General features: G+C 37.9%; 1 protein-coding gene across 3 annotated transcripts in view; it reads left to right on the top strand.

Annotated features, from left to right (window-relative positions):
* Positions 1-14,785, top strand: part of grid2 (glutamate receptor, ionotropic, delta 2) — a 254,308-nt gene that overhangs the window by 36,840 nt on the left and 202,683 nt on the right. For all 3 annotated transcript variants that reach the window (XM_008336887.3, XM_025053042.1, XM_017043061.2), the window contains exons 3-6: positions 691-744; positions 8,252-8,425; positions 9,523-9,684; positions 12,280-12,399. In XM_008336887.3, the coding sequence (XP_008335109.1) occupies positions 691-744; positions 8,252-8,425; positions 9,523-9,684; positions 12,280-12,399 (510 nt within the window). The remainder of the gene's footprint in view (positions 1-690; positions 745-8,251; positions 8,426-9,522; positions 9,685-12,279; positions 12,400-14,785) is intronic.

The following is a 14,785-nucleotide window of genomic DNA, read 5'->3' as shown; positions in this document are numbered from 1 at the left end:
CATACAACCTATTTAGATGTCAAGAAGTTTTTTTTCTCTTGGGGTTTATACAAATAAGTACATGTATATTAGATATGTATTATTATTATTATGTATATATTTTTCTTTTCAAAATGCAACAAGGGTCAACTTAAAATTAAATTAATTGAACACCATTGCAGGCAGGTTTTTAACACTCACCACTAGAACTAAAAGCTCAGGCATATCGATTCAGCAGTTTTACTGAATAAGAGTCTACAAAACCAAAAACATTTAATTACTTAAACCTGCTCTTAGGTTAAAAAAAGAAGAAGCCTCTAGACACTGAACATAAAATGCTTACCCTTATTTAGTTTGATCTGATTAAGTTTAGCAGTGTGTCTGTGGCACCGTGGTTCTTTATCTGTGAATGTGGAGAAAAGGTTTGTAATAACGTCTGTTATCATTAAAATATAGCTCAAAGGCAGAGAGAGCTTAAATTGTAAGTCATTTTAATGAGACAACTCTGCTGACTTCTAACTTTTGTTTGTGTTTGATACGAGACATCATAAAACCAGTGCAAACACTAGTTATTTTTTATTGCAGTTGCATTGAATAATTTCCCTTTGTTTTATCGAAAGAATACACAAATGCAGCCCAATTAGTTGTTGTCAGAATTGCCTTTGTATTCATTTATAATAATTACTCTCTCTACCTCCTGTGTGTTTACAGGTGGTGGAAACCAACCTGGTGGCTTTTGATTGTCACTGGATCCTGATTAATGAGGTGAGACTTGCAGTGAACCGCCCTCCAGTTCAGCTCATTGTTTCAATTAGCCTTGAAGTGTTTTTTGCTTTGGAGTCTGTAATGACTGTGTCATCCACAATATTTGAAAGAGAGAGGAAAACATCAAATATTTATGAATCACTTTTCTTCCTTCCTGCTCTTTTCTATGCCAACATCATGGGCATAGAATATATATATATATATATATGTATACATATATATACACACACAGTATTATCTTCTCAAAATATATTTTGGAACTTTTAACTATGTTCCCCTACGAGTCCCAGGAACCCTTGGTTGAAAGTGCCTGATTTTAATTTCTATACCAGATCGCTACATTTTATTAACAATAAATGAAATACTTTTATAACAGCATTAATCAAGAAGTGGAACTAATTTAAATCTATGGGTGCTGTGTTACATAATTAGCTGTAAATATTCTAATCAAATAAATATGACACATCTAACTGTTGTAATTAAAATCTCCTTGTACATGGAACCATTTATTGGTCATTTAATCACTCTTGTTGAACGATATTAAGACAAAACAAGGATATTAAGACAAAAATATCTAAACCAAGTAGGTCTTGTTTTCATTTTATGGGAAAAGAATTCTTTTTTTACGTTTTTAAACTGTAAGACTGCTGTATCTAAATCACTCTAAATCAATAGATACAGTCATGTTTATTACAGTATGCTATGTAGTATTTTAAAAGGTGTGAAATTTGTTCTGTGTTGTGCTCACATATCTTTTAACAAAAGTAAGGGATGTACATCGGGGTGTCAAAGCTATGGCCCACGGGAAGAATTTTGAAAAAAAAAAAAAACTCAAACACTTCATGTTTAGGATATCTTGTAAAATTATATTATCAATAATAATAAATAAAATGTGTTTGTGAGGAGTGGCGCTTTGGCCCAGAGGCAATGTCTCTGTCATTGGTGTGGAAGCCCAGGGTTCACCTCCTGGGCAAGTTTGAATCCCGGTTAAGGCGGTTGGTACCTTCCAGTGGACTCATCACCCACAGGAAGGTTTGGGAGGTTGGTGCGGTGCAATGTGATTTGGGTGGCGACTGCTGCCTCCACGACCCGGTAACGGATAAGCGGAAGAAAATGGATGGATGGATGGATGGATATGTGTTTGTGAGGATACAGGTCACTTCAATAATTACTTTAGAGAGTAATTATGATTTTTTTTTTATTTTATTTTTTAGGCCAGGATGGCATAAGTCCTACGGGCCAAAATCTCCACTAGGGTGTTCAATCCGGCCTGCTTATGTGTAAATACACAAATACACAAATGCTTCCTTTCCAGGATATTTCTTGTAAATTACATTTCATTAAATATGAATAAATAAAAATAAATATCTAATATATTTGTAACAAATGTGGAAAAACATCACCATTATTGTTATTCATAGCCCGCTCGACATGAATGTGGCCATTGAAACCAAAATGAGTTAGAAATGTTGATGATGTGCATAAATAACTCAACTGAATGTAGTTCAGATTTTCAAAATGCTGTAAAATGATCACTTCCTTGAAAGTTTTGTAGCATCCGAAACTTGATTTACATCAGGCTAGGTGATAAATAGCACTGTGACTTTGCCTATTTCACTTCATCTTTTGGTCTTGGGTTAAAAAACTGTTTAATAATGTAGATGCCATGACAAATCAGGAAAATTCAGCTTCAGGGACTGCAGAACTTCAGCGCTAACGTGACAACAAAAGTTGGTAACGGTCAATCTTTTTGGGGTCATTTGTGTCATTTGTTCCATCATAATGATTGTTGTCAGAATCCTGGTACTGTTGCGACAGCTTTGCTCTTGAGTGGGAGTTTAAACGGTGATTTGTTTTAACTTGTTACTCAATTACGCTGTTGATCCATGACAACAGTGGGGCAAAGAAGTCCCAAAGTGCTTTTTTTGCTACATTGCAAACAATGGTGGCAAGGGCTTTAGATTTACAGTAAGTGCTGCAGTACTTACTTCTTCCAAGAAATTTAAGGCATTGCTGCGATTTTCTCATCTTTAATACTAATAAAATACTACTAGCTACTTCCACCTTCTCGATTTAGCCAGAACGATGCAGATTTGGCAGCGCTGGTTCTAATTACAGAGAGTGACATGACTTATTTTTACTTGTTTGGTGGCTAAACTCTGATCAAATCCTGCAACCCTGTTTGCAAAAAGGAAGAGCAGAAGGTTATGTTGAACCAAACTTTTTTTTTTCTGATACTTACCTAGCCTAAACTGGTTATTCAGATTCATAACACATTGTTATGTCCTACAGGCTGCAGTAGTGTTGTCCCATTCATCCTCAGTGTCAAAAACAACTGCTAGCTTTGACTTTAAATCAAACATTAAAACAGGCCTGGGCAAACGTTTTGACTCACGGGCCACAATTGTCCTAAAATTAAACAGGGGAACCTGTGAAGTAAGATGAATGTAAAAGTCATGCATTAATGCTAAAAAGCTTTTATAATTTTCTACGCCATCTATTGGGGAAATGTATTATAAAGTATTTTCTTCTTCTTTTTCTTTCGGCTTTGTCCCTTTTTTTTTCCAGGGGTTGCCATAGCGAATCATTGATTTCCATATTGCCCTGTTTTCTGCATCTTCTACTCTGACTCCAACTATCTGCATGTCCTCCCTCACTGCATATATATCTGGTAGCTCCATCAACATTCTTCTACCAATGTATCCACTGTCCCTCCTCTGCACATGTCCAAACCATCTCAATCTGGCTTCTCTAGCTTTTTCTCCAAACCTTCCTGTCTGTGTTGTCCCTCTAATGACCTCATTCCTGATCCTGTCCATCCTTGCCACTCCTAAAGAGAATTTTAGCATCTTTAACTCTGCCAGCTCCAACTCCGCCTCCTGTCTTCTGCCTATTGCTATTGTCTCTAAACCATACATCATGGCTGGTCTCACCACCGTCCTGTAAACCTTTCCCTTCACCTTAGCTGACACTTTTCTGTCACAGATGACTCCTGACACTTTTCTTCTTCATTTCCAGCTGTTCCATCCTGCCTGCACTCTAAATCTACAGATACACAATGTAGCTCTTTCTGACCTTCTCAGCACACTTTCCTCATTTGTGATTACGTTCCCCTCTCTGTCCTCATTCAATCTCATCTGCTGCACATCCTTCCTTGCTTGATTTCTCTGTCTCTCCAATCTATATAACTCCTTTTCTCCTTCCTTTGTTTCCAAACTCTCGTACAACTCCTCATATGCCTTTTGTTTGGCCTTGGCCACTTCCCTCTTCACCTCCCTTGTTCTCTCTTTGTACTCCAGTCTGTTATTTTCTGTTTTGTCACTATCCAATGTCTTCTTTGCTAATCTCTTTCTCTGCACACTCTCCCAGACCTCATCATTCTACCACGAGGTCTCTTTGTCCTCCTTTCTCTGCCCAGAGGGCATACCTAGCACTCTCTTTCCTTAATTTCCACCACTTGATCTTCTGCTATGTCTTCACTCTCTTCATTTTTGTCACTTTTTTTTCATTTTTTACACTACCATGCAATGTTGTTTGGTTACACTCTCACCTGCCACCACCTTACAGTCATTAATCTCCCTCAGATTACATCTACATAGAATATAATCTCTCTGTGTGGATCTGCCTCCACTCTCCCCCGTGGGGCATAACCGCTAACAACTTTAATCATCACCCCTTCTATTTCTAACTTCACACACATCAACCTGTCTGACTCTTGTTTCACCTCCACCACATTTCTTACATATTCTTCCTTTAGGATCACCTATACTCCATTTCTCTTCCCATCCAAACCATGATAAAATAGTTTGTAGCCTTCTCCAGTGTTTCTAGCCTTGTTGCCCTTCCACTTGATCTCCTGCAGAGACAAAATGTCTACTCTTCTTCTCTCCATCATATCAGCTAGTTCTCTACTTTTCCCTGTAATTGTACCTACATTCAGAGTTCCAAACTTCAGACCAACACTTCTATTCTTATTCTTTTCTCTTTTTGTCCGAATCAATTTTCCTCCTCTTCTTCTTTGTCTTCGACCAACAGTAGTCCAATTTCCACCAGTACCCTATAGGTCAACAGCACTGTTGGCGGTCGTTGTTAACCCTGGCCTCGACCGATCCGGTATGGAAATCGTTTGAGTGATTCGCATATTTAATTTGGATAAAAGTTTTACGCCGATGCCCTTCATGACACAACACTCACCATTTATCCGGGCTTAGGACCGGCACTATAGTATCACTATATAATCACTATATTATAAAGTATAATGATAATATAAATAATTATTATATAATTTGGAAAACATTTGGTGGGCCGGATTAAAAAGATGAACGGGCTGCATCCGGCCCCTGGGCCTTAGTTTTCCCATGCCTGCAGAACAGAAAGTATAATGATAAGTATATCATTTAAAGTATAATGATATTAAAGTATAATGATAAAAATATAATGATAATTTATGATAATAATAAAGTATAATGATAATATAAATAATTATTATATTTTGGAAAACATTTGGCCCCTGGGCCTTAGTTTTCCCATGCCTGCACTAAAACATCCACACAGTAAATGATTTGTATCTCCAGTCTGAATTTCATTGGAGGTGGCAGCAGTTTCACCTTTCATCAGAGGTAAAAACTGCTAAACACCTGCTGACTAAACCAACTCTACAGTGTGTATCACTTAGGAAAGCAAGACTATAGAAAAATACGGAACTGTCCATGTTTACCTGGCTGGATGTTGGATATAGTTTATTTATAATAAATGCATCTTGTCAGGCATTTGGTGTTGTCTGTGGGTCCCTTGACAGTGATAATCCTTCTTTGGAGGATGAATATTCCTGTGTGTAAAAGTTGTTGAAGTTCTGTTCCTTCCCTGTGGTTTATTATGGATCAAGGGGCACTGCATGGTTGTAATAACTCTGCTTTATCTACAGCCAGCAGTCAAACAACCCCACTGAGTGGGAGTTCACAGTTCATAATTGATCATCCTTCGTTCTCCTATCTCCTCTGTTCTGCCTAGGCTGGGAGGATTATTTTGAGGAAGGGGAATAATCAGGGGGAGCTCGTGGCTTCTCCTTTTCTCTGTCTTTCTTTAAATTAGGAGGAACTTTACTGTTGACCTTGGCTGTTCTCTCTTCATGGTCTTTCACCCTGTGTCATCTTCCCCCAACACCATTGTTGTCATTTTCATTTTAATTCCTCATTATTTTATTCCCAAGCCCTCAAGTTTTTGTTTATTTATTTATTTCCTATGGTACCAATGCATGGAAATGAGATTAGACCAGATTAGCCTTTTCTGTCAGTATGTGGCGAAACTGCATGAGGTCTCATAAAGAAGCAAAGACGTGAGGACATTGCCATTTTTGACCACTTGGACCATTATCTGATAGAGCAGTTGATGTAGTCTTGTAGTCTAATCTATAAATACATAGAGGCATTTACTCTGACGGGGTAAATTATGTCAATTAGAGTCACTATAAGCTAAGATTCCAAATTTTATCTTTCAAATGAGAGGAAGACAGAGGTGTATGGCATTGATGGATAAGGTCAGAGTAAACGACATGGAGCTTGAGGGTTAGGCAAAGTCGTCCGAGAAGCGCAAAGGGTCAAACAATAAACGAGAGAACATCTTTTTACCCCAACTCAAGAAAAGAGGGAGAGGGAATTTAGGGCTCTCTGGGGTCTGACTTGGGAAAAGTGAGGTGAAGTGAAAAATGGAGGACAAAGTAAAGGGGTCAGGGAAAAGTGCCAAGGATAATGTGGATGAAGGATGCGTTTTTGCTTTTAACTTCTATCTTCAAACAAAGCACTAAAGATGGATTTAGTGCTTTGGGGAATGGTGAACAGCATGAAGTGATAGAAGTGGATGATGGGGATGCCTGCAAACCAAACCTTGAAGTTTATGTAGTAAAGAAATGATTTACTGCTGCAGGGTTCACTGCAGGTTACACACTATGGTGTTATAAAGTGGGTTTGTTACAGGCTTCTGGGCTTCATTTGATTGCCTTCAGGACTGAGTGGTTTCTATTAGGCATAGAGAAGAGTTTAGGGGGGCAGGGGAGGGCTTCATCAGTTGTGCTTGAATATACTTCATAAAGACAAACGAGATCAGTTGAGGGAGATCTGGTTTAACAGAATAGACCTTTGTGAGAAGAGGAGTTTGGACTGATGTGGAAGAAGAGACAATTTTATATTTATTTATTTTACTACAGTGGTGTAGTGAAAGGACCCCTGCCTTCCAGTTAATCCATGGGTTGCTAACCTTGAGTGCTACTTCAAGAGCACTTAGTTAAATGAAGAACTAGTTGTTTGTTACAGACCTTTTGAACAATGTAATACTAATTAGTTCTAGGGCATACGACAGCAGACACTCTTCTTACCATCGTCATTGGAACCATTTCAATATCATTGCAAGTGTAACTGATTCAAAAAGCACAATAACAGTATAATTTTTGACCCCGCGTGTTGACTAGGTTTATTTTTAGAACATACCCCACAAAACCTTAGAAATCTCAGCCAGTTAAACTGTGATTTTTAATGCATTGCAAATAAATTGACCTGATAGAATTAGGGTCAAATTAGAATTAGATTTAGGAATAGACATACATTTATCATAGTTAGGTCAAGTGATTAAGGGATGTTTAATTGAGGTTCTTAGAATAAAAGATTAAGTGACATTAAAATGACTAAAAACTGTTGTTGTTCTTTGATTGATTGTGACGTTGTGGCTTAATCTGCCAATATTTAATCCCTTAAACTGAATAAAGAATCACATATGTTATTACTCATATTGGTTTTTTTTTTAACAAGAGAGAAAAGTAATATAGAATCTGTTGACTGTATAACATACACTGACATTTTGTTGTGTTTTTTCTGTTGTTGATTCAACTGTCTGTCACAGTCAGAGGTGTATACATTGAAAATTCACCATTTCCTGTAAACAGAATTAAAAGGCAACACTGTCCTATTTATAAAATTCAAAAATTATCAAGTAGGACTATAACCGTAATTATATTTAATAATATAGTTAGTCATAGTTTCCGTTTCACTACCATTTAAATGCAGCCGTCCTCTCCTCATTTGTCTCACTATTTTCATATATATATATATATATATACTGTCAAACTAATGCTAGCTGACAAACAAATGCTAGCCATCATCTTATCACCTCATGACCCTCTGCAGTGGCGGAAGATGGATAGGGATCCGTGGACAGGGAGAGAATGAGAAATAAATGTGTCCTGCAGCCTAAGTTAGCGATCATACCCCACCCCAAGGTTTTACAAGTACATGCAGATACTGTATGCACAAACATGCACCATGCACCATGCCGGTAACACAATGCCGTATATACAAACATTACACACGACACATGCTAATGCATCAATTTGTCGACCCTCCCCCATACGTCCATGTACTGAGACATGGAGTACTCCTAATAAAAAATGTGTTAAAAAATTGACTTCTTCCTTACCCATTCTTACCACTTGACCATTTATTTTTTCTTTTCTTCCCAGGAGATCTCAGACTACGACTTGCAGGAGCTGGTTATGAAGTCAATCGGTCGGCTGACTCTGGTGCGGCAGACATTCCCTATGCCTCAGAACACAACTCAGCGCTGTGTCAAACCCAACCACAGGATCAACACTTCAGTCTGTGACCCTAAGAACCCCAGGGCTCAGCAGCTCGAGGTGAGTTGGTTTTTGTCCAAATCATTCATCATAACTAAGTCATCCATCCATCCATGGTTAAACTGTTTTAACCAGACAATAAATTAATTCAGGTTTTCTATTCATGATGTTGATTATGGTGTGGTTCTGGTTTGTCTGAAGAATATGTTGTGGTTGTGCAAGGACTAAAAATGAAGCCACCATACCAATAATATCTGAGTCCTTTATTAGTCTTTTAAGTCTTTTATACACACTCTGGTCTGGTTACGTCTTTGTCTGGGTTTTACCTATTTTCTTTTGGTTCAACTTTCAAAAGGCAGCTCCGCTACTGCTCACTGACTTCCTGTTTCATCTCTTACAACAGATGCTCATTTGTCAAATTATTATTTTTTTTTAGTAATATAAATACAAGCACAAAGATGCATCATGTTTCAGGGCTAGCTACAGCTCATTTAGTTGACCCCTTATGAACTGTATTATTCCAGAGGTTTTTTCACTGCTGTTCCTATAATCCAGGAGCAGGGCAAAGTATTACCGTACAATTATTACGTACCTAAGTCATGTTTCAACCTGTTATTAGCTGTAGCTGTGAACCAGGCACAACATACATTCCTTTTTATTTTTAGCAAGGTTTCCGCGGAAGTAAACTTGAAATATGACTTGCTTGTCCTCAATCTCTAAGGTCACTTCAACTTTTTGACATTTAATTCCATTTTATTTGACCTTTTCCTGGGTATACATAATCTGCAAGTGTGTTAATATTTGTGCATTGAATCAAGCCACTTATAGTCACTGTGGATATTATATTCTCATTAACATGGAGATCACAGAGTAATCAATCACAGGCTGAATAATGTCCACTTATTTTCTGACTCATGCCTCGCTCTCTTATTCTGATAGTGCCAAGGTTTTATCAATACATTTTAATTTACGACACCCCTAAAGTGCTTTTTTTGTGTAAGGATGTTTGAAGGTCTTTCCGTACACGTAGAAACCATGTGCACTCTTAACCACAAGTCCTCTCTAAATAAGGACAGAACTTAAAAGTCTGTACGTGACATTCATAAATAACATTGTTTTCACACAAATCCTCACGTTTTCTTTTTTTCACTTTGTAGATCAGCAACCGCTACATCTATGACACAGTTTTGCTGCTGGCCAATACTTTCCACAGAAAGTTGGAGGACAGGAAGTGGCACAGCATGGCCAGTCTCAACTGCATCAGAAAGAACTCCAAGCCGTGGCAAGGAGGGAAGAGTATGCTGGACACAGTTAAGAAGGTAAAAAAGATCCATCCAAGAAGAATCATTGAATTCCTGTGTTTGGAATTATACTAAAATCCATTACACAAAGAAAATAAACTGAAATCTTCATTTCATTTCTCTGTACAAGTAACTGAGAGCAACAGAAGACTGCCCATCCTCACCCACTTCCCCACACAAGTTGATGTGAATATCGACAATAAAAAAATGTTTGGCAGAAATAATAGTGTTGATAATAATTAACCATGCTCCTCCACTTTGACTAGGCATGCTCCATCTCTATGTTTAAGTTTTATTTTGAAAATATTTTAATTTCCTTTTTCTATGGACCTAAATGACTGTATTTTTGTTTTCTATATTTATTTATTTATCCATCCATCCATTCATCCATTTTCATCCGCTTATCCGTTACCGGGTCGCGGGGGCAGCAGTCGCCACCCAAATCACATTGCACTGTACCAACCCCCCTGAACCTTCCTGCGGGTGGTGAGTCCACTGGAAGGTACCAACCGCCCTAACCGGGATTCGAACTTGCCCAGGAGGTGAACCCTGGGGTTCCACACCAATGACAGAGACATTGCCTCTGGGCCAAAGCGCCACATTTATTTATTTATTTTTTAGTTATTTAAGTGTTGTGTTTTTAGGCCTGAAATGTCTTGGTACATTATAATAATAACACAATTTGCAGTTTGTAGTGTTAATATTCCTTATATTATAGTGACACAATGTCATTAACTTAACCACAGTTTGATGACTGAGCATCTGGTTAGTTGACGTCCTGCTGCGCTCGGCTGCTGTTCAGTACATTGTGTCTGAGGTCAAAGGGGTAGACTAATCCTGAAATGTATTATCTTTGTATTTAAATATTTAGATAATATACATATATAGCTTTGGGGAAAAAAAAAACTTGCCTGCTCGTTGCTCAACCTTCAATGTTCACAATTCAAAGCAGAATAAAAACAGCATCATGTCTTAATTAATTAACAAAAATAATTTAAACATAACAATAACCCTTGTTGGATTCTCCGTACCGTGGCTGCCACGGATGAGACTGTGAATGTACCTGGCCCATTTGCCTTTTTACTCTGAAGCAATGTACCATGACATCAACTGGCAGGTTTTCTCTCAGTTCTTAAAAAGGTAAAACGTAAGACAAATCAAGGTTGTGATCGGCGTTTAACATTGATTTGAGAGCGCAGTTTAACAAAACTTTGATCAGTTTAGAAACCAGCTGGATCAATTCCCCCTGTTTTATTTTCATAAAAGAAACATCCTAGGGAAGGTGATGTGACTAAAAGATGAAGCCAAGTGAAATGCTAATTTAGGATTAGTGTCAGATAATTATAAATACAGCGTAAGGGCTTTCATATCTATCTCTGCAATTCACCTTTACATCAGTCTGGGGCTTTCATCAGCTAACTCAGCCCCATGTCTCAAAAGAGCCCCAAGCAGTGAGACACCCCAGTTCAACACTTCGGCTTCAGACCGGTTTTCATTTGTAGTGTTCATCAGCAATGTGCATTGCTTACACACAGGCTAGGATCTGGGTGTTCAATCAGTGTTTCTGTATCTGGGGACATTATAAATACTAATTGTCAGCTTTTAATGAGACGATCAGTTGATGATTCTATTTGTTGTTCACTGGCAGCAACTAAGAGAATATAGACAACAACACTGTAGCTTGTGCCAAACATCTACATTTTATTAAGTGAAGTATATAAAATTTTGGTCCAATCAAATTGAAAACTCTTTAGGAGGAATATTCACATTATTATTATTATTATTATTATTATTATTATCCTATTCTGGAACTTGGGACAACATAGAGTCAGGCTTGAATGGTAGATTTTTTTTTGCTATTAAGCAGAAGCAATATCCACTCTGCCACTTATTGTCCATGGCTTCATTAAATACTTTATTCCCAATAGCAATAAATACATTCAGATTTTTTTAAAATCAATTAAATGGGCTCAGGTTGTTAAGACTGAGTCATTTCCCGTGTTTCCCAATCTTTTTTTATGACGTGGCACATATTTATCATCAGGAAAAAAAACCACGGCACACCACCAAACAAAAATCTCACAAAACGTATATGTAATGAAATATAACTTAATATTCCAGTTTAAATGGCCTTATAATTTACTAAAAATCTTAGCCTGTTTAGTTGTAGACAACGTTGATATACAGAAATTTAAGAAAGATCTTCTTCAACAGTTCTGATTCTCTTTCTTTAATTTTCACAGCAGTCTGCTCCCACCTAAATGTTTTTATTGTTCAGCCTGTCACACATTCAAAAAAAGAAAATGTATTTGTAATAAGTAATAGTTTTTGAACCAATTAGTTGAAATTGGTTAACTTTCCCTGCACTCCTAGTGAACTCTCATTGGGACATTAGTGTGCCATGGCACACTAGTGGTTGGGAATCACTGGGTTAAATTATTAAAGTACGTGTGATATATATTAACAAGGAAAGCAGTTTTTTGAAGGTTATTACAACCACTTTAGTTTTTACTTCACTCTCTAGCATCTGAATTCAGACAACATGTTGATAATCTTATTTATTTAATTATTTTAAGTAAACCAACACAGGAAATTTTGCCCTTGTTTCCCCAGTTTGGTGTCAGTGGCCTGACAAGTTTCTTGGAGTTCACAGACAATGGCACCAACCCCAACATCTTCTTCGAAATCCTTGGAACGAATTACGGAGAAGACAGAGGAAGAGGAGTCAGTAGGGTAAGTGTTTAAAACAGAACGCCTGTGTGGGCTACTGTGGGTGGGAGGGAAATATTTTTTCTTCCCCACATTAAAGTGATTTACATAATTTCTACATTGACCCAGGAACTTCAGTGCACCTGTGCTTGTCATAATTTACATATAATCTCATTCTTATTCAGGTATTCCTTCCCTCCTGGCTGTAACAGCTATGCAACGGTGCCATCATGGTTTTTTCATATAGATTTGTCTCAGAAAGATTTTTTTCTCCACTTTCACCACAGAGTCATTAGTGAAAGTTCTCAGACATGCATGTTTGTAAAATAACACATGTAGTACCAAATGTTTAAACAATATAAAGAAGAAATATACAAAACAAATACTCAAAGTAGTGAGAAATATAATCGTTTAGCTCTTCAACCTCCGCTGCATATATTCATGTGTTAAAAATAAAGATGATCTGATTTAGTTCAAATACTGTCAATATACTAAACATACCATATAAATATACAAAGAATATATCTCAAAGAAAATGTGGTTTTATTTATGAGTTCTTACCTTCAAGACAGATGATACAGTAGCGTACCTCCGCACATGAGGAGGAGGGTGGAAGGGAGGGAAGAGAGTTGGCCCATATGTAGACACTTGATTCCATAGCATAGTGTGCTAGATCACTCACGCGTACACCACACTCATTTAATGACTCACTACCATCCTTACCACTCACTTTCTTAGAACTAGATAGAATAATGCACAAAATGGAGAGAAAATCACGGAAACGAGTGAGGCGGGTGGGATGCTCCGAGTGCTCGGCTACCTAGCGTCTGCATCTGTAAGTGTGCTCGTATCTCAAATCTTTACTTGTATCTCAAAGAACAAATTTACTCGAAGGCTTGCTTGTATCTTGAAATACTTGTATGTCGAGGCGCTCACATCTTGAGGTTTCACTGTATATGCGTTAGCGTCATTATATAAGAAATAGATATTGAAAAATATAAAATAATATAGTTTTAATATATAAAAATAATAATATAAATGATAGAAGAAACACATGTCTGAAAAGCGTCTGCTAAATGTACTGTAATCTGTGGTGAGATTTTTTACTCTTGCCTTACCACATAATGGTGAGGTTTGTTTCTCTTTTTCTTTTATGTCAGTGATTGTTTCTTTCAATTTGTCTCTGTGGTGACCATAAATATAAAACCCCGTCTGAAATCTCTATGGAAGCATGGAAACATGGCAACTTGTTAATATGGAGGGAACATGTCAGCGGTTATGCCCCAGAGGTGAGTTGGAAGAAAATAAGTTCTGGAAGGAGCTGGATTGGATGATAGAGAGTATCCCCAGGGGAGAGAGAGTGGTGATTGGAGCAGACTTTAATGGTCATGTAGGGGAAGGGAACAGAGGAGATGAGGAAGTGATAGGTAGGTTTGGTGTTAAGGAGAGAAACTTGGAAGGATAAGCAGTGGTAGATTTCGCAAAGAGAATGGAAATGGCTGTGGTAAACACCTATTTCTAAAAGAAAGAGGAACACAGGGTGACGTACGAGTGGAGGCAGGTCCACACAGATAGATTATATTCTATGTAGAAGATGTAATCTGAGGGAGATTAATGACTGTAAAGTGGTGGCAGGTGAGAGTGTAGCCAAACAACATTGTATGGTAGTGTGCAAGATGACAATGGAGGTGAAAAAACTGAAGAGAGTGAAGACAGAGCAGAAGATCAAGTGGAAAGAGACTAAGGAAAGAGACATGTTGTAAAGACTTCAGGAAAGAAGTAGGTGCAGAAGGTGCAGTAGGTGCAGTTCTGATAAGAGAGAGAAAGGAGAGAGAAAGGAGGACAAAGAGACCTAGTGGTGGAATGATGAGGTCCAGGAGAGTGTGCAGAGATAGAGATTAGCAAAGAAGGGATTGGATAGTGACAGAACAGAAGAGAACAGACTGGAGTACAAAGAGAGGACAAGGGAGGTGAAGAGGGAAGTGGCCAAGGCTAAACAAAAGGCATATGAGGAGTTGTATGAGAGTTTGGACCCAAAGGAAGGAGAAAAGGAGTTGTATAGATTAGCGAGACAGAGAAATCAAGCTGGGAAGGATGTGCAGCAGGTGATGTTGATTAAGGACAGAGAGGGGAACGTAATCACAAGTCAGGAGAGTGTGCTGAGAAGATGGAAGGAGTACTTTGAGGAGTTGTTGAATGAGGAAAATGAAAGGGAACGTAGGAATGAGGAGCCAGAAACTATTAGGAAGAAGGTAGATCAGATTAGAAAGGATGAAGTTAGAAAAGCCCTGAAGAGGATGAAGAGTGGAAAGTCAGTTGGCCCTGATGACATACCAGTGGAAGTATGGAAGTGCTTAGGAGAAGTGGCGGTAAATTTCCTGACTGGGTAAATTTCCTGAATTTTAGAGAC

Source organism: Cynoglossus semilaevis, chromosome Z (assembly GCF_000523025.1).
Source record: "Cynoglossus semilaevis isolate Cse_v1.0 chromosome Z, Cse_v1.0, whole genome shotgun sequence".
Taxonomy (NCBI): Eukaryota; Metazoa; Chordata; class Actinopteri; order Pleuronectiformes; family Cynoglossidae; genus Cynoglossus; species Cynoglossus semilaevis.
This window is presented reverse-complemented; position numbering and strand designations above follow the sequence as displayed.